This window comes from Phaseolus vulgaris, chromosome 9 (genome assembly GCF_051622355.1).
Source record: "Phaseolus vulgaris cultivar YP4 chromosome 9, ASM5162235v1, whole genome shotgun sequence".
NCBI classification, from domain to species: Eukaryota; Viridiplantae; Streptophyta; class Magnoliopsida; order Fabales; family Fabaceae; genus Phaseolus; species Phaseolus vulgaris.
Genome location: NC_143506.1, coordinates 18,250,150 through 18,269,633, shown reverse-complemented (window position 1 = coordinate 18,269,633; position 19,484 = coordinate 18,250,150). Strand labels below are relative to the sequence as shown.

The 19,484-nt window shown below is 31.3% G+C and overlaps 2 protein-coding genes across 4 annotated transcripts; one reads left to right on the top strand and one right to left on the bottom strand.

Annotated features, from left to right (window-relative positions):
- The first annotated feature begins 2,600 nt into the window (after positions 1 to 2,600).
- Positions 2,601 to 5,147, top strand: LOC137823005 (protein CUP-SHAPED COTYLEDON 1). Of its 3 annotated transcripts, XM_090295099.1 has the most exons (5): positions 2,612 to 2,723; positions 2,833 to 2,925; positions 3,154 to 3,367; positions 3,787 to 4,058; positions 4,288 to 5,147. In XM_090295099.1, the coding sequence occupies exons 2-5, from the start codon at positions 2,920 to 2,922 to the stop codon at positions 4,870 to 4,872; spliced, it is 1,077 nt and encodes a 358-aa protein (XP_090151225.1). In that variant the 5' UTR covers positions 2,612 to 2,723; positions 2,833 to 2,919; the 3' UTR covers positions 4,873 to 5,147. The 3 variants fall into 3 exon arrangements, with proteins under 3 accessions (XP_068484176.1, XP_068484175.1, XP_090151225.1); XM_068628075.2 differs by having other exon boundaries at positions 2,601 to 2,925; positions 4,291 to 5,147; XM_068628074.2 differs by having other exon boundaries at positions 2,604 to 2,925.
- A 4,474-nt stretch (positions 5,148 to 9,621) lies between these two features.
- Positions 9,622 to 18,764, bottom strand: LOC137822682 (uncharacterized). The gene is made up of 15 exons (XM_068627629.2): positions 18,419 to 18,764; positions 17,838 to 17,965; positions 17,553 to 17,624; positions 17,361 to 17,474; positions 16,293 to 16,361; positions 16,146 to 16,202; positions 14,546 to 14,599; positions 14,407 to 14,469; positions 14,192 to 14,254; positions 13,740 to 13,904; positions 13,502 to 13,657; positions 11,924 to 12,004; positions 11,773 to 11,834; positions 11,526 to 11,657; positions 9,622 to 9,979 (listed from the first exon to the last, which is right to left on the bottom strand). The coding sequence occupies exons 1-14, from the start codon at positions 18,579 to 18,581 to the stop codon at positions 11,567 to 11,569; spliced, it is 1,338 nt and encodes a 445-aa protein (XP_068483730.1). The 5' UTR covers positions 18,582 to 18,764; the 3' UTR covers positions 9,622 to 9,979; positions 11,526 to 11,566.
- Between the last annotated feature and the right edge of the window lie 720 nt (positions 18,765 to 19,484).

Sequence of the window (19,484 nt, the reverse complement as noted above, 5' to 3'; positions counted from 1 at the left end):
ATTATGCTGGTGTTTTTTTTTTTAAATATTAGATTTATTTATTTTATATATATGTTGTAACATCTATTAAATATCTCTTTTTATTTTTATTTTTATTTTCGATAAAGAAAATGTGAAAAAAAATTAAATTAAATAAAAATACATATGGATAGTTATAGAAACTAAATTTGAATAGTCTTTGGTTGAAATTTCAACGCATAATATTAATTTTAATATATATATATATATATATATATATTGTTTTTATTTTGAACTATGCTGCATTTTGATTATGGGAGGTCTTGTTTTTCTTGCTTTTGCTAGCCCAGCTTCCTTAAATTCTGTTAAAGACAAGTAGCTTTAAGTTCGATCATTACATAGTTTTAAATACGTAAATAGTTCTTCTTTGTTCAATCAAGAAAAGTTCACCTAGGAGATAATTATACTTTTGTTTTAAAAATAAAAAATTGCCCTTTTTGTTTCAGCATTATGCAGGAGGGGAAGACCTTAGTCAACTGCTACATATATGCACCAGAACAAGTTATGATATATGAGAAAAGATCATATCTTGCTTTATGTTGTAGCCTAGTGTTTGCTAATAATAAATACCTAAAAGATAATAAAAAAATTGATATTATTATATAATATAGCAGGAGTGTTTTACAATTTGAGGAGAGTCAGGGAACTACAATATATAAAGCCAAAAGTTTTCCCAGGATCCTAGCGATTATGTAGCCTTCCATGCTTTTAGCACAAGCAAATTTAACACCAATTCATTAATTGAAATTAGAATAATAACTATGATAATAATATCATGTTATTTAATAGTTATACTGTCTAGTAAAATCTATGAAGCTCGGATACGGTAAAAAGGGTACCGTCAGTGTTTTCGCGGATACGGACACGTGACGGAAGTATGCACGACGCGGTGTCAAACGTTTTTTATTGAGTCGGAAACAATCCTCTTTCTGGACATGCCAGAGGAGACACGTACCCTTCCTTGCACATGCCGGAAAAGCCAGAAAAAAAGATGCAGTCCAGTGTTTTAAAGACATCTCCTCTCTCACACTAAATTTCAAACAAAATCTCAGACAAAATATTAAAATCTCCTAAGTAAAAGTTAAACATTATATTTTTCTTTATTTTTTTCATATAAAAATATATATTACTACATTTTAATTTATATATAGCCGTGTTCCGTGTCCTATAATTTTCAATTTAACCGTATTTTCGTGTTCGTGTCCGTGTCGCATCTGTGATCGTATTCGTGTATGGGCTTCTTAAAATTGAGTAGTTATTAAATGTTTAAATCTGTTAAACTTAAATGTGGTGTGTTAATTCATGTTCACAGATACATTGTTTTCTTCATTAGCTGGGTGATCACCTTAATTAAGCTTTATGAAAAGGTAGTTAATGGAAGGAGGAAGGACAGGGAGTTCTGGAAAAATGATGAAGGAGAAAAGAAACGGTGTTCCATGAAATACGTAATACGTAATTAATTTATAATATGCAGAGGTTGGAGACCTAGGAAACCCTTTCATGTTGGTTCATGTTGTCTTTGTCTTCGGTATTCCTCGTGCATTTTGACTTTTTCATTGTCCTCATTTGTATACAACGTGCGATCTTATACAAGGTGGCTCAACGCTGTTGGCTGCTGCAAATCATTCTTAGAAAGCAGGGGCCACTACGTCACGTGTGCATGATTGACTCCATGCACTCCCTTGCCTCTCAAATCAATATGCCTTATCAAAATCTCTACCCAATTCAAAATTCCTTTTTCATTATAGCTATTACTTTTCAAAAATTTCATTTATGATAAGTATGTCAAGTAAATAATTACATAATTGAAAATATATTAATCAACACTACTATTTTAAATTTATAATTAAGTACAAGCATCTTTGCTCTAAAATACATTAATTTTTTTGTCTTTTTTTTCTTCTAAAACCATTCAATTCTTTCAAATTTCAAGTCTCTTCAATTATTATTTTCCTTCCATGTCCCTTATTTTTCAATTGCCAATATTTTAAAGCAACAACTTTAATAGATATTATGATATTTTAAACTAATATAACAAGTAATAGATAATACTAATTATTTCTTAACTTTACACATTATCAAAGATCATTAAATAAAAATTAATTTCAAAGACAAAAAGTAATTTAAATGTTAATTACCAACTACTTTAAAAAAAATTAAATTTAACAACTAAAACTTTGGTAAGTAATTCAATAATAATTTAAATTTATTTATTAATAATAAAAACTATTTTAGATGTTTGTTTATAAATAATATTTAATTTTAAAAAAAAGTTATTTTTTATTTAACGATTTTATTATAGTGTTAGATCAAAGTAATACTAAAGAAATTAATTATTGTGAAGGGTAGAATAAAGTGTGATTATATATAAAAAGAAAACCTTCGTTACTATTTATTTATTTTCATCATATATCTTTTATTTTTACCACATTATATACTATTTTTTTCCAAGAGTACTAAATTATCACCATTCAGTAACTTCACATTTTTTATTTATCTCCATTAGGTTTAGGTATTGCTCCTTATAAAATTATCTTTGTAAATCAGCGAGCAAGAAAGTATTGGTTATAGTGGGAGGTCAAGATTGTCATATTCTAATTCAAGTCGAAATAGGTATCCTTCTTGGTATTTACAGCTACTGGACTATCTGCAACTTGAAGGTGAAGACCCACATTTGGTGAAAGCTTCAGAAACACACTCTCCACGTTTTTCTCCCTTACCTTTCTACTTAAATTCCCTACTCTTCATGCATGGTGATTAGTACTAATTGCAAAGCTCTCTCGCCTTATTCTTCTCCTTTATCCTATTTTGCAGTATCCCTTAAGTCATTGTTTCGTTTCCAACTGAACGATATAACTTGTATAAAGCATCAAAACCTGATTGAAGAAGTTTCTCTGATCCATGCAAGTAAGTAACTGCTTAACTTATTGATCTAACAGTTCCTAATTTTCAATGATTTTTCTTCCTCCACTTGAAGAAGAAAGTCTTTGTGATTTATTCTTCTCCAAAGGGTATACTAACTCTTCTTTGGTATTGGATTCATATAACGGAGAGCTTTTAATTGAACTTTCTTCAACGTTCTTCTGCAAAGCTTTTTCCTGACATGTGTATTATGTCACTCTCTGTGTGGTGCAGAAGGAAAAGGAAGCCATTATCAAGGAGGGAACGGATACAGAAATGGAAGGAAGTCTTCCAAAAGAAGAAACCCTACCACCGGGATTTCGATTTCATCCTACCGATGAAGAACTTGTCACTTGCTATCTCCTAAATAAGATATCGGATTCTAATTTTACAGGCAGAGCAATAACTGATGTAGATCTCAACAAAAGTGAGCCATGGGAGCTTCCAGGTACATATATATATATTTGTTATCTGATTAATTATCTTTTGTTTATATGAGATTAGTTTTTATGCTCATGTACCAAGATATAGATGCATGAAACTACATCTTTTTCTTTTCTTTTTTCATACTGTTTTCAATTTATCTTCAGCCTTTTCATCCATAATTTTCAAAAATAGTCAGCACAATATTAAATCTAGGGTTTCTTTTCAATACACGCATCCGACTGGTGCATCCATTATTAATCAAAATATTCCATATATTAAGGTAGACGTTTGTGTTTCTTGTGATATGGATAAGATTTATGCGCTATATATTTAATGTGTATGTAAATAATTCTCCATTTTGGAAGAAAACACAGCAAAGCAAGTTATTCTCTTGTGCAATATATTATTTCTGATTATTCATGATATCTTTTGATGAAATAGGGAAAGCTAAGATGGGTGAAAAAGAATGGTACTTCTTCAGTCTGAGAGACCGTAAATACCCAACTGGTGTGAGAACCAATCGAGCAACGAACACGGGGTATTGGAAGACAACAGGGAAAGACAAGGAGATCCTCAACAGTGCAACCTCTGAATTGATTGGCATGAAGAAGACTTTGGTTTTCTACAAAGGAAGAGCACCCAGAGGAGAGAAAAGCAACTGGGTCATGCATGAATACCGTATGCACTCAAAACCCACCTTCAGAACTACCAGGGTACACATATCATATATTCAACATACTTTACTTTTTCCACTAATCTTAGTGTACAATAGATTAAAATCAATAAACAACATCAGAATTGGGTACCCTTTTTAAGATGAGAGATTATTATTATATGCTCATAAACAATAACAATGTGGAAAACACTTATATTGATCTGTACAAATAAGGGAGAAAAAGAAGATGAACTAATGTAATGTAACATCCACTTCCATACATGCAGCAGGATGAATGGGTGGTTTGCAGGGTGTTCAAGAAGAGTGGCGGGGCAAAAAAGTTCCCTTCTTCCAACCATGCAAGAGCAGTGAATCCGTACAGCTTGGAAATAGGGCCAAATATTATGCCACCACCATTGATGCAATTGGGAGATCCTTCTGCTCATTTCCTTTATGGACGGAACTACATGAGCAGTGTTGAGTTAGGTGAACTTGCAAGGGTTTTAAGAGGAGGTGGATCAACAAGTAGTGTCAATCAACCAATGCAATCCCAATTGGGCTACCCTACATCAGCAGCAGCAGCAGGAGGAGGAGGAGGATTCACCATTTCAGGACTCAATTTGAATCTGGGAGGAGGAGGAGGAGCAACAAGCACAACACAACCCATTTTTCGACCAATGCAACCTTCTTCTGCTGCTCCTGTTCATACAATGGCTCAAGTAGTTGATGTGAATTCCAGCATGATGACAAGTGGTTCTCTTGGTGCAGATGTAGGTTATGGATCAGAATTGAGTAACATGAATTCTCATGGGAATAGGTTTATGGGAATGGAGCATTGCATGGATCTAGACAACTATTGGCCTTCCTACTAAATTGTGATGATGAGACCTTCTTTTAGTTTATTAGGCACATTCTAATACTATATATGACTTTAGTTGCATCAGCTTCCATAAAATTGAAGTTCTTCTTTTTCTCCTTTTTCTAAGTTTCCTGCGGTTAAAGGACAACCGCTATCATAGTGATCGTGTATCATTTCAATCAAGTAACTTTTTGAATGTTTGTTTATCGATTACTTGTATTTTCTCTAATATCCAAAAACACTATATGCTGTTACGTTGTTGCATAACTTGTCCCTGATTATTTCTTTCATTTCATTGTTTTTTTTTTCTTTATGTTAATTGGAACCTGCTAATAAACATTGACAGAATGTAAAAGGGTTTAATAAAAAAAAATTAACAAATAATTTATGAATTAAAAAAGATATTTCAGGTGTTTCAATCTTTATACCAATACAAAATTCTACCTAACTATCTATTTCATAATACCATATATATCCAAAAAAAAAGTCTAGGCTACACAATCTCACCCACCAATATTTTTTAAATTAAAGACAGGAACTATCACAAACAACTCTTCCTAATTAATAATCTGATCAACCTTAACAAATGATTCTTGTTAAGGTACCATTAATACATATGCGAGAGTTTCTACATCCATTAAATATGATTTATTCTGTAAGTTCTATAATTCATTCAGATCCAAATATGAGTAAGATTTTTTTATGTTGATAGTTAAATACCCAACATAATAGATTTTTTGACAATAAAAAAAGGAACCGTCACAAAAAGTAATTTAGGTGGCAAAAGCAATTTTGTTTTTTTTTTATTCGTCAAAAATAATTTTGTGTTGGAATAAAAGATTCAATTAATTTTTGATAAAAAAAACTCAAATCCAGAAACAAAAATCATTGCACGAATAATTAATAGAATATGAACTCCAAGTCAAACATAAAATGGCAATCCAATTTATGTGTTTAGAGGGAGTTTTATTTTACATCTATAAATATATATATATATATATATATATATAATTGAATATTTTATGTATAATCTAAATCCAAATATTTAATTTATATTTTTATTTATATTTTTATAAAAATAATTTGAATTTTTTATGAATTTAAATATAAATTTAAATCCAAATCTATATTTTTATAAAAAAAATTATAGATCTACATAATATTAAAAAATTATTAGTATAATGTAATTAAAATTTATCCTTTTTTTTATAAAATTTCATTATTAACTTTTGAATGTTAAGTATACATTAATTTTAACATTTTATTGTACATGAACATTTTTATGTTTGTACATTATATTTATTTAATATATATCTAAATAAGTTACATTTTATAAGATATTTTTTATCCTAATTTCACTTTCTTTTACATAACATAGTCCTCTAATCTTTTTATTCAAATTTTTTTTTTAAAAAAAATTGTCTATTTTAAAATAAATATTATATTAAAAATATATACACAGACTAAAATTAAAATCCACTCATTTTATAAAATAAAATAAAAACTTCATTTTGAATATATATATAAAAATTAAAAATAATTTTTTTATACACTAATATAAGGTTATTAGTAAAAGATACTTTTTAACCTAAACATAAGGGTGCGTGTTAGTGCAAGTAGTGATTAAGTCACATAAATATATTTTAACGTGTGTGTTTTAGTGCATGTAGTGGTTAAGTTGCATGCATCGTGGCATGAGTAAGGGTGTCCACGTAAACAGAGAATTTTACTATTGTTAGCTTAAGATAGTTTTCCTACCCATGTTGGGTTATGGATCCTTTGGCATGTATACGGCTGATTCGGTAAAACTAGTTAGCGTTTGGTTTGGTTGGTCCTTTGTCCGACGATTTTAGGTGTCAAGTTAGGAGTTAGATTCTATGTGTTCTTGTAAAAGGGTTGGACCACCCCTGAAGTGGTCCCCATTTATTTATTTTTTATTGCTGATAAAAAAAAACGCTTAAAATAGTGTCCTGTTGGCAGGTGGTTTTCTTGTTGTTATTTTATGCTTTCAATTGAGATTAGATTCTCATGAGAGAAAGTTGTTACAAGAGATAAGTTATAAAAGAGACTTGAAACCCCAGGTAAAGGTACGTTGTTTCTTAAACTGAATACTTCTTTAATTTTAGTAAGCTCTTACTGACTTAACGTCGAAGTGTGATCAACAAGTAAATTTCTTCTATTTCAATGAAGTCACGTTCTAGTGCAATAAGAGGTATAACGGATTTCAGAAAAGACAACCGAAGCTAAAGTTTATCACCAGAGAACCGACGAAAACAATAATACTTAATACCTCAAATCAATTTTAATTATTTACATTAAATAAGTTATCTGAATTGCCCTGGAAAAAAATAAAGTTAACAAAATCAACAGTTAAGCCCAAATTTATGCAAACCAGCCTACATTTTTAATAGCCCAAACTTCTTTTCACTCCCAAAACTTGCCCAAATTTCAGCAAACCAGCCTACATTTTTAATGGCCCAAACTTTTTTTTCACACCCATAACTTTCTTCCGCACTCCCAGAAATATGAAAATTTTCAGTTTGTCATTTCAGATTATTCAATTTCAAAGTAATTTTTTTAACAAAAATAATCCAAACACTATTTTAACTTTCAAACTGTGAAAATTATAAATTATCTTTTTACATAAAAAAAAAAACTCTAAATTGTGTAACATAAAAAAATTCTAGATTGTAGAGTCTAAAAGTATTTTTCTTTTACTTCACGATTGGATACTATAATCTGACTATATCTTCTAAATTCCACTGTTCAAAATATATTTTATGTAAAAAAAATATTTTTAAAGTGTATAATCAAATCTTTATATTTACACAGTCCAAAATACTTTCTTTTTTAATCCATTTATAATAATATACATAAATTAGAGTAACCTGACAACAAGGATGCGGTAGCTATGGTGCAGCAAGGGAACTGTTTAGTCTCTTCCCACCTCCATATCTTCTTCTGCCACCTCCATACACAACATGAAAATACATTTTTATCCTTCTTGTGTCACTCCCATAGAATAGTTCCCATAGAATAGTTTCTGGATTATGTAATCCGAAAAGTAATCATGCATCTGAAAAAAGGCTTCCAGATTATGTAATCTGGAAGCCAATTACAAATTTGAAAAATAACTTTTGGATTGTGTAATCCGGAATATTATAAAGGGGCATTTTTCGAAATTCGAAAATTTATGGAGGTGAGAGAAGAAGGTATGGAGGTGCAGGAAGAAACAGTCACCGAAAACTATAGAAGTGCAGAGAGAAAAAAAAAGCCCACATTACTAGTTTTACAAGCCAACCTACTAACTAAAACCTGTTTACCAAAGCTAATGGGCTTTTGCATCCCACACTTCCTTTATTTCTTCCTACACCCTCAATTATTTTTAAAATGATCAATTTATTTTTTTATAACAACCATAGTCATAGACATACCCGCATTAATTTTCGAAATTTTTTCATTAAAAAATTCAAAATAACAATTTAAGTTTTATATGTACGCTTGGAAAGACCAAAAATAACTATGAATAGTTGGATGAAGGAAGCATTTGTTTAGCTAATGATAGAAGGACGGTGTCTTCCTGCACCTCTATAGATTCTTGTTACACCTCATACTTTCTAAAATACCAAAAATACTTTTTACTCTATTAATGTTTTTTAATTTGAAATGGTTAATCTGAAAAAAAGTTCCAAATTACAGAATTAGAAGATTGAAAATAATTCCATCCAGAATGGTTTTTAATTATATTTCTGAATTTCCAGATCCGTAATAGTTTTCAGATTATAATATCTTTTAGATTTTATAATCCAAAATGTATATTTTTTAAAATAAAAATACATTTCTGGATTGTAAAATCAAGAAAGTATTTTTTAAAAACAAAATGATCTTTTCATAAATATAATTTATGCGATGCCAGGAGAAGCTATGGAAATGTCAGGAAAAACCATGGAGAAGATAACGCCTACAAGATATAAAAGCTTACAGATTTTGACCTTTTCCATCTAAACAAATAGAAAGACTTTCACTGCAAGAATGAAAATAAGACTAACGCTAACAAATGTAACAGCGACATACGATCTTCCGAAGCTGATAAAACCAAAGCAGCTCTCTTCAATTTACTTACAGTTTAGTTCATTTGTTTTCCCAGTTCCACCTGCGTCCCTCACGTTGGTTATAGAATTGTGTTTGATGAGATTCATGCACGGCATCATCTGTTACGTGCATGTTGGTGAGTTGTATTTTATTTTTCCGATTTTTTCTTTGGAACGTAACATTTATGTACATGTTTTAACTAGTGATCTGATATCACTCATGTCATCTCCTAGTTCCCTTAATAAAATTTAACTACAAAATAAACTTTGTAATGCAAGAGATTTGAACTAGGGAAATGATCCCGTAGCTACTGAAATAACTATGTAAAAAAGGAAATTCAGGTATATATTACCTGTGTCCATTCGATCCATAATTCGTGAACTGAACCATAATTCATGAATTCAACCATATTGATATTTTTCTCCTAAACCAAATCAAATTAAATCACACGCTTTCAAGAGCACTAGAGAGATTCTCCACAAGAATAAACATTAAAGTTTCAATAGAGAAACTCTCTAAAGCACTTCTAACTTAAACAGAAAATTCCTCACTTAACAAGTCAATTAGTTTTCGATATGGGAGTAAATAATATGATATTACCACAATTGTTTAATAATTTCCAAGATAATTCAAGAAACTTAAACAGAAAAAAATGGGGGGAGTCAGTAAGTTCCAATGAAGAATAGCTCATGAATTAGTTTCTTTTAGAAATAAATTTAAAGTTCCGCAGAAAACCGCGACAGAAAGAAATTTTCTGATTCTAATAAACATACATCAAGTGGAAACACTTTTGACTGTCAAGAATTTTAGAAAATAAAACCGACAGGACATGGGAGTGCCAAGTCTAATAACAAATATAACACAGTGACAGAAAATACATAAACACCTAAACATAGTGTGTGTGCCCAACTCTACAGTGAAACATCCTAAAGTTACCTCACCCAGAAAAAGAGAAGCAAAATATTCAAAACCCCACATGACATGAAAGATATAGCCCTCCATAAACCCATGCGAACAGGAAAAATTATCTGCAATAAACAGAAACAGTATTTTTCAGCATCGTATTTCAATATGAATAATGAAAAACAAAATTATGTAAAAACTCGATTGCACAATAAAAGTAAGAGCATTTTAGGAAAATATAAATTTTTAAAGTTTCAACAGTTGAGCTGAAAAAAAGAAGTTTTAATTTCAGTGTATAAGTAACAACTAAAATTTGCAAAAGGCTTTTTTTTCTGAAAATATTTAACTTCTCATAAATACTATTTTTCATATATAAAATGTTATTTGTTGTCTCATCCAAGAAATTATTTTAAATTCACTTTTCAACAGCTTTACTGAACAAAAACTCATCATATAAACCTATTATTCGAAATAAGAAACGCTGAAATGTATCATAGTTTCATGCTTCCATTTATGAAGCTCAACGTGATAAATATATACTTATCAACGCCACCACCATCCAGATGTCAAATCATCTAACTACTACAGAACCAATTTCTACCAATACGATGCTCACACAATGTCATAAAGTGAATTCCACTTTTCTATCTGTTTTTGTTGGCCTCATTAGCTTTTGATATCAATTGTCAAATTCAAATAGCTTTGAGCTCACAATGAATCTTCTAAGACTCTTGATGCTCATTACTGCTTTACTTAAATTAAGAAGATATTAAAAAAGTAGGTTACTAAAAGAGCCTTAACTCAAGTGGCACCAATTAACTTCAGAGATTTATTTGATCCTCAGATGAAATCCCTACTTTTCCCCCATTTTAACCTACCCTCTACCACGTTGACTAGGTCACAGATCTCCTTTATAACACTCCCTCCAAAGGAGTTTTTTTTCTTTAAGATACTAATTCAAAAATTAGGAACTCATTCTACAGTGATGTATCTCCAAATGAGAAGCAAACTTATGGTGGCCATACAGATAGGTTTGACCCTTCCAAATGAAATCAAATAAATTAACATGACCTAGGCACGTTAACTAAATTACTACACTGAATTACACATTCTATGAAACTAATGTTTTACCCTCATCAACAAAAATATTTTATTATAACCAAGTGAATTGTTGAATACCAGAGCAGAAACTGAGGAGGAAAATAGGACACTCGTTTTTCTAATGTTAAAACCATTTGATAAGGAAGGAATGATAACCTTTCCAATCAATAAGGTTTCATTATCAAATACAATTAAGATAGCAGGGGCATCAGGTTTTCAATTTAGAGAAGCTTCTTTCTAATCTCATAATTTAGTGAATGAGACAATGTTTGTTTTCCTCTGAGAAAAATATCAATTCACAACAAGGTGGTTTTATTTAAAAGACCAAACCAAGCTTTTCATGTATGACTAGCTCAACACCCAAAATTATTTCCCCTTTAGCTCTCAAATCTTTCAAGTAAATAAAAATAGGCAGTCAATTGAAAATAAAATCACAAAAGCAAATTCACACAAGCATGATATGTAACAGTTTATGGTAAAGATACCAAAGCACACTTTTCATCATGCTGCATAAAATAAAGTTAATGAAAATATCCTGAATCAAATCAATAATAGAATAGAATGGCATACCTAAATTCCTTTTCAGGAAAAAAATAAGGCACGATCTAACTTCATGATGTGTGCTTGTCTGGATGGCCTCGCTTAGCTTTGCGTCGTGCATGGTTATTTCCACTTCGAGAAGGTTTATTCACTTTCTTATTGCTGCAGACAACAAAAGGTGTTACTATTAAGTTCCAAATATATGTGTAAAGAGAACATACAGATCAATAAAAAGTAAATCAGTGCACAAATTTTGAAAAAGACATTGAAGACTGACCAGAACACAGCTGAAAACACTCTAGCCACAAAAATAATGGGTAGAGCCAAAAGAGCAGAGGCCTGCAAAATTGACAAAATACTAGTAAATTCACCTAATCACTGTCAATTTCAGTAATTCTTATCAGGACAGAAAATCTTTAATTGCATACCGCAAACCATTCCAACTCTTTGGTAGCAAGAGGTCTAGTGAGCTCATGCTTCTTCAGTGTCTCTTGGACAGTGGCTTGGACCTTCATTGGGAAAAAAAATCAATACCAAAAGAAAAATACAATTAATCATATAATAATACCGGCATAGTTTTCAGCATTTATTGATTAAACAATAATTACAAAAAGTTAACAGAACTCTTTACTAATGTAGTAGAATCAAAGGAAATGTTATTTGAACCAGATCAACCCAATACAAACCAGACAGTTTTCCATGGATGACTTGGTGCGATTAAATGACTTGAACTAATCATGTTGAATTTAAAAAAAAAAACACAAAACACTCTCCATTTTGAATAACTTTTTATTAAAAAATATGAAGCTTCTTTTGCACGCAAAGTGACTTCTCTTGACAACAGTTCACCCTTTGACATTGTACAAACTCCCAAATCTGAAATTTTGAATTTTCACGTTGTGTCTAGCACTTTTCACACAGTTACTAACTCAATCTAAATGTTTACTTGATTGGAAGTGTATTATCCTGCTAAGTGAGGGAATTTTGACAGAAGTTTATACCAAAGTTTCAGTAATAGGACTTCAATCCAAGACAAGAAGCATTTAAAAATAAATATTATTAGTAGAGTAGGATTTTTACTTAAACGCATGAAAAATATTAAAACATATACAAATTTGATATGCACCACTTCATGTGGTTCAACTAGTGATTCACTGGTTTGACACAATGACTCATTAACCTAAAATATTGACCGAGTCAATGATCAGTTTGGTTGATAACATTCGAGCATACCACCATACTGCCCTCTAACATGTATATTTACATAATGTAAAAGAATAATTTCTCCTTTATTTTTCTTTAGTTCTATCATACTGAGTCCTGATAGTATGTATAGAGCTGTAACTCTGACTCAAACACCTTTAGTAAATTTCATCAAGACCAATACAAATTCTTTCTTTTATTTCTCCTCAATTCTGATATACAAGTATATCAATTTGGCTTTCACCATATTTCCTCCTTTAAAAAAATAAAATTAAGACTGATTACTGATTGCAGGAATGGCCGATTATAAATTTCAAAAGACAGACTGCCAACCAAAGTTTATATCGACAATTTTCTCATTAGTAGATAGAGTGTGCAACAGGAATACTGTAAAAAACAATAAGTGTCGATATCAGAAATAAATAATGACAAGCAATGAGTGATTGCATATACTTCCTCTTTTTTAACAACTAAAATTGATTAAAGGAAAGAACAACTATATATATCAAAAGACAAAGATTGCCAACCAAAGTTCACATTTTCAAAAAAAAAATATATAAATGCAGTGCAAAAGAAAACATGTAACAACTAAAATTGATTAAAGGAAGGAACAACTACATATTCCAAAAGACAAAGATTGCCAACCAAAGTTCACATTTTCAAAAAAAATTATAAATACAGTGCAAAAGGAAAACATGTAAAAAAAATAATAAAGGTGTTTATATCAGGCAATAAATTAATGACAAATACAATAAGGATTGCATAAGTTTTTCAATATTCTAAAAAAAGATGAAGGCTGACACCTGGCGATGATATGTAGTAGCTGATTCCAAAAACTTCCCATAAACATGAACAACATTATTCGTGTAGGGCTTCAAAACCACTTGTACTTTATCAACATGAGGTTTAGCTGCAACAGCAATCTGATCAATGTATGGCTTGCTGAACTTTCTAGCTTCCTGTCAACCAATAGTATACCTTAAGAAACAGATCTGCAAGCAAAACAAACAAACCACAAGGATGAATTGAAGAGACTTGCACCTGATAATAAGGATAAACAAATTCTTTTGCGTTGCTTAAATGGGGAGAAATTGTCTTCTTGGTAGCCTCATAACCTTCAACAGTTTTTGTGGTCAATAATTGCACATGCGGTTCAGCACTTGTTTTCACTACAGACCACTGTTCTTTTACAGCAGGGACCCATTTCTTCAATTGAAAGGAGGAAATGAAAAAGAAAACAATTCAATTTGGCTGGGTATTTAAGAAAATCAAAATATATTTACAATCAAGGAAGCTCACAAATGGATACCAATTACCAAAATATTAGGATGAGGGTTAAAAAAGACAATTCTGAAACAATTCCATATGGACCATAATTGCAGTATAGTACTGACAAGAAGTGCATGCTTTTTGGCCATAATTGTAGTTACACTACCACATAGAAACATGCCCAGCAAAGCATAGCAAAAAACTGAAATAAATGGAGGCCTTACAGTTTTAATGGTTTCCACATGAGGTTCAGCCCACTTTCCAGCTTGTGCCTTCTTCTCTAGGGCCTAGAGTAAATACGAAATCATTACAATAAAGAAGCCTATATGCTCGCTTGTAAATAAAGAAATAACATAAATAGTGTATCTGTAATTGATTAACATGTCAAAAGAAATATCAGAAACAACAGATTAATAGCCAAAATAAAAACCAACATTACCTTTAATGTAAGTGTTTCCCAAACAGGTTTCCCATGTTTGTTCCATTGAGTTTCAGCACAAGACTGGCAGAAAAAAAATATCTCAGAACTGGTGATGAAGGCTGTTCTAATAAACATTAGAGATACAACATAGACTCACCTTACTATGAATATAGTGTACAGCAAGCCAAGGTGGAAGCCAAGCACCATGTGTCTGATTATAACACCAGTATGAGATAATTCAATGTACATAATTATAATTGTTAATATAATAAAAAGTTGAAGAGAATGAAATGGTTTTCCAATATAGCATTAATTGTAGCAATAGGCAGCTGCTGCTTACAAAACAAAAATGGAAAAAGCTAAAATCCTACAATTTAACAATTAAATAGAAAATATTATATATGACCCAAAAAAATGGAAAAATCATTACGCAATTCATTTCAAAATATTAAGATTATGGAAATTCAGTTTAGAACTTTAGATTTTAAATTTCTCATATTTGAAGGGAATGTGGTGAAATCATTACACAAAGCATTTCAAAATAATAAGATTATAGAAATTCGTTCTGACCTAAAGATTTTATATTTTTCATATTTTGAAGGGTATTTGGACTAGGTGTTCTAGGCTATGCATATTAAACTGGATCTAAGGAAGGCATTAATAGTAGTTTGGCATCTGCTTGGAGCTACATCAAAATTCACAACACAAGTTCAGTCTCACCCTGGTTGTCCATGTGTCCGACTCAAACATAATGAGGCTGAGATTTCTATGATTGAGTCACATGCTAGTTTGAGTTACAGGATTCGACAATGATTAGAGCTTTCTATGGTCCCTTGCTGGTGTATGGCAAGTTTCTAAAAAAATTAGGAATGTCCAGTGTTTCTGGTAAATGTAGCTGTTCATGCTAGCCACACTCAAAGGATTAAATCAAGGATGAATTATGAGATTTTACCTTTTCTAGTTTATGAAAATTAAGTTATCATGAGTTTATGGATTCTGTTCATTAAGCACTGAATTTAATTTGGAAACTATACATCAGAAACCAGCATTTATATGTATAAGTGTAATTTTCAAATAATATTTTATTTAGTATGTAACATATACTTTTACTTCACTTTTATTTGACCTCCAGTATTTTTTTGGTCAAATATTATTTTTGAGAACCCTGGTCCAAGGCCAAGAGCCACCATGTTTATCACAAAGCATCGCACTTAAATAGCTGTTATGGCAGCACAAAAGCACCATTGCAAAGTGGAATTTATAGGATCTACATTTGCAACTCATTCTGCCATTGCCATGGTTGCATCATGCAGTCTGCATCGTCCTGTCATCTCCAACAAGCCTCCACTCAATTGAACTTTAAGTTAATTTTTATTTTTTATGCATATTATTTTTATTAGCATACAGCTTAATTTTTTTTATACATATACAATTGATCTTTTCAACTGATATGCGACATCTGCTATTTTCTCACGATTTTATCCAATATATGATATCCAATCAATAAGCAATGGAATGAGTGGAGGCTTAGTATTAATATGTTGACATTTTCAATAACAACCCTAAAACCTTAGCCATCAAAATCAACTATTCACTATTGTGCAAGGCTATAAAATAAAATGACCCATAATTGAAAGAAACTCCTCAGTTTCAGATAGAAGGCACAACATTGACAATTAAAATGGCTATAAAAATGTACAGCCATGTAAGAATGATATAAAGGTGTAGGGTAGTCAACTGAATTGGTGAATTATTACCTCCCTCAACTCTGTTTTTATGATAGCTGTCTCAAACTTAGCCTTCACCATCTCTTCCTAAACAAGAATATTATGTGAAAAACAAGAGACTTCAGATCATCAAGCATCCTGCACAATGTAGACAAGAAAATATATGCACTAACATACCTCGGCAACTTTAAGAGCACGTTCAGTTTTCTGAATTTGTGTCCTCTGCTCCTCGTTTATCTTTTGAAGCTGTGAAAAATATACTTACTCAGGTAACCGCATCATCCTTAGAGAGAATATGTTTCAATAACTTGAAAATTGATTACAGTACTGCAGGTAACTAGTGAAAAATAATGACATAGTGGTTTTTAATTTATTTTTTGCAAGTAATAGAGTTCACTAGTAATTCTCTTAGATCTACAATCAGAGTAGGATCAACCTAAAGCCAACAGCAATAGATATTATTATTATACCAACTAACAAAAAACTAGCAGCTAACGATAATGTTGTCAGAAGAGGGATGCACGTCAACCCATGCATAATCCAAAAGCATGCACCAATAAAAAATGAATAGTAAATTCAACACATAAATAAACAAACAGCAAGGTGGTGCTGCCTGCTGAGCTCTGACAACTTCAGTTTCTAAGACCTACAGAAGGCTCCAACCATGGGAATATCCTAATTCACACTTGCTTGTCAATAGTAGCATAAAAACTTCTACACCATTAACAGCTCAAAGCAAACTCTCCGAAAATTTCCAAATTTTCGGGAATCAGAACATACAGCACCTATTAAGTCATAGTGGAAAGGGGAAAGTAGAGATAGGCGGGACTATACATGCAAAAAAATAGCAGAGAAGTATCTTTTGAGCCTGTTGTTCACAACTAGAAGAATAAAGTCATAATTACAACACAAATGAAGGAGAAAAAAGGAGAATAACATGTGAAAAGCAAAAGGTATATATGCAGAAAATTGAGATTAACATGCCCTTCCCATTGTGAGAATTGAACATGACAAGGTGCACAAGGTACTCCTAGAACAGATCAATTTTATTACAAGACTCGTTGATAAGAAGAAGGGAGATGAAAAGGGAATATAACTCCAAGTAAGTGTAATTAAAATACTAAAGCATTTACACAAAAATCAACAGTAAATAGAGATTAAGAACTAGTTTCAAGGACAAAAAAAATGAGATGTACTTAAAAGAAGATTTGTAAAAACAGAAATGTAGGTAAACTTAAAACTTACAGCTTCTAATTTTGAGTTCAAGTCATGAACTTTTTTCTCTAACCCAAGTACTCGAGTTTCCCAGTTCCCTTTCTCCTTGTTTTGTGTTTCTAGTTCCCTTTTGAGCTTGTCCACCTGCATAAAGAATTTCAGAGTCTGCACTATAGAATAGTGATCATACGTGATACTTCTACTAGCTGATTTATACGTAACCTGCTTCTGTAGTTCACCAGCACGGGCATGAGCCTTTCCAACTTGCTCTTCAGCATCCAATGACCCTTTTTTCTAAGAGGAAAAATTACTTTTGAAAGTTTTCTAATATACAATTTATTATCAAAATAAATAAATAAATGCTACCAACAATAAAGTATGAGAATGGATGTTTACATTTACCATCGATACTCAAATTATCATAATCACATGGAGAAATACAACAGTCAATATATAAAAAAACACACACTAAAGAATAAAAATTGCAATTCAGGCCTTGTCCCACACCTGGAGAGAAGCAACATCATTCTGCAGGGACTGTATGGTAACCGATTTATCTTCAATGATTTTTTCTTTTCTGGCCACAATTTCGTCCTTCTTCTTCACTTCTTCCGACTTTTCTCTGATTTCAGATTCTTCAAAAAAAAAAAACACGACATGCATTAGCCATAAAAAGATCCCGTCAGAAATAAGTATACATCTAAATGGAAAAGGCGAGGGATTATAACTCCTTGGAATTCAAATGATATGAAACGAAACCATAAAAGAAGTGATTCCAACCATAAATCATTAGCGACGCAAAAAAGTTATTTGTATAAAGATCAATCAATAATACTCTTTCGCGAAGACAAATAAAGACCAGAAATTGCCTTTTAAACACATCGACTGCAACTAATTGAAAATCGTGAGCGCGACAACAGCACGATTCGCAATCATAGCACAGTCCTGATTTCAAACTAAAAATTGCACAGAAACAAAAATCGTAGACGCGGACATTTTGGTAACGAAGAGTGCAACTACTAAAATTGAAATCTAGAAAATGAAAAGTCGAGATAGGTTTTCATTTTGCATAGAAGACGAAAACAGACCGAGAATTCGGATCTTAGAATTGAGTTGATCTAATTGGATCTTGAAGGCGGAGGCATCAGGCTCTGCTGCGGTTCCATCGATGGAAACATCAGCCTCGGCCCCGACGACGGCGAAAATTAGGGTTACTGAAAACGCAAAGAAGAAGAGCTTCGTAGGCGCCATCGCAATACAGATTTGCTTTGCCGCCAACAAAGCTTCGAAGAAAAACACACCCTCGTCGGTGTTCTGATATTTATAACACCCTCGTCGTTTCCAAAGAAGCTTTTCTATTTTGATTTTCTTTTTCTCTTAAAATAAACAATAATTGAATATTCATGTTTTTCTTTATTATAGTATATACTGAACACTGATACATTCACTCTTTAAGCTATTATTGAATCGGCCAATAATAGAAATTTTATTTAATTTTATAATAATATCCTAAAATTAAACGTTTTTCTTTTTTTACTTAGTGGTTTAAAAAGTTTTAGTGTAAATAAAAAAAAAAAGGAAACACGAGGTGGGCGTGGCGGAATCTGATCTGATCTTTATTTTAAAGACTATACTATGTGAACAAGTGGCAACTAATGACCCACCAAAATCTAATGATCCATTCATAATAATGTTGACGTAAGACAGTTTTGTTCACAATCAAATAACTTTTTCTATTTTTCCAAAAACATAATTAACTTTTTCTGTGTTGAATAAATCTTCTAGGAGAATGAACTATGCCTCTATTAGTGATTTTCAAAAAAAAAATTATCTGATTAAATAGTTCAATGTCTCTTTCAAAGTCTTATGTTGTGATTAAAATAAATTATTATCTTAATTACGCTTTTAATTCTCATTGTGTTGTCCGTTAATGATTTTATTCTCTTTAGTGGTGAATTACACTTTACTCACTCATGGTTTGACACTTTCTCAAAGAACCCCTTTTTTACAGTAATGTTTTTATTCATATCCCCTTATCACTTGGAAGATAACAACAAAAATATTGGCATATACTTTAAAAAATGTGGAAAGGATGAAATTTCTTACATAATTTTTTATGTTGTTTTTCAATTAAAATTAAAATTCATGTTTATA

Excerpts from the sequence above, each read along its gene's own strand:
- LOC137823005 (XM_068628074.2), top strand. Across the intron at positions 3,368-3,786 it reads TGAGCCATGGGAGCTTCCAG|GGAAAGCTAAGATGGGTGAA; the intron begins GTACATATATAT and ends TTGATGAAATAG. Across the intron at positions 4,059-4,287 it reads CCACCTTCAGAACTACCAGG|CAGGATGAATGGGTGGTTTG; the intron begins GTACACATATCA and ends CCATACATGCAG.
- LOC137822682 (XM_068627629.2), bottom strand. The coding sequence starts at position 18,581 with ATGGCGCCTACGAAGCTCTTCTTCTTTGCGTTTTCAGTAACCCTAATT. Across the intron at positions 17,625-17,837 it reads ATGATGTTGCTTCTCTCCAG|AAAAAAGGGTCATTGGATGC; the intron begins GTGTGGGACAAG and ends TTTTCCTCTTAG. Across the intron at positions 13,658-13,739 it reads TTGTTTATCCTTATTATCAG|GAAGCTAGAAAGTTCAGCAA; the intron begins GTGCAAGTCTCT and ends ATTGGTTGACAG.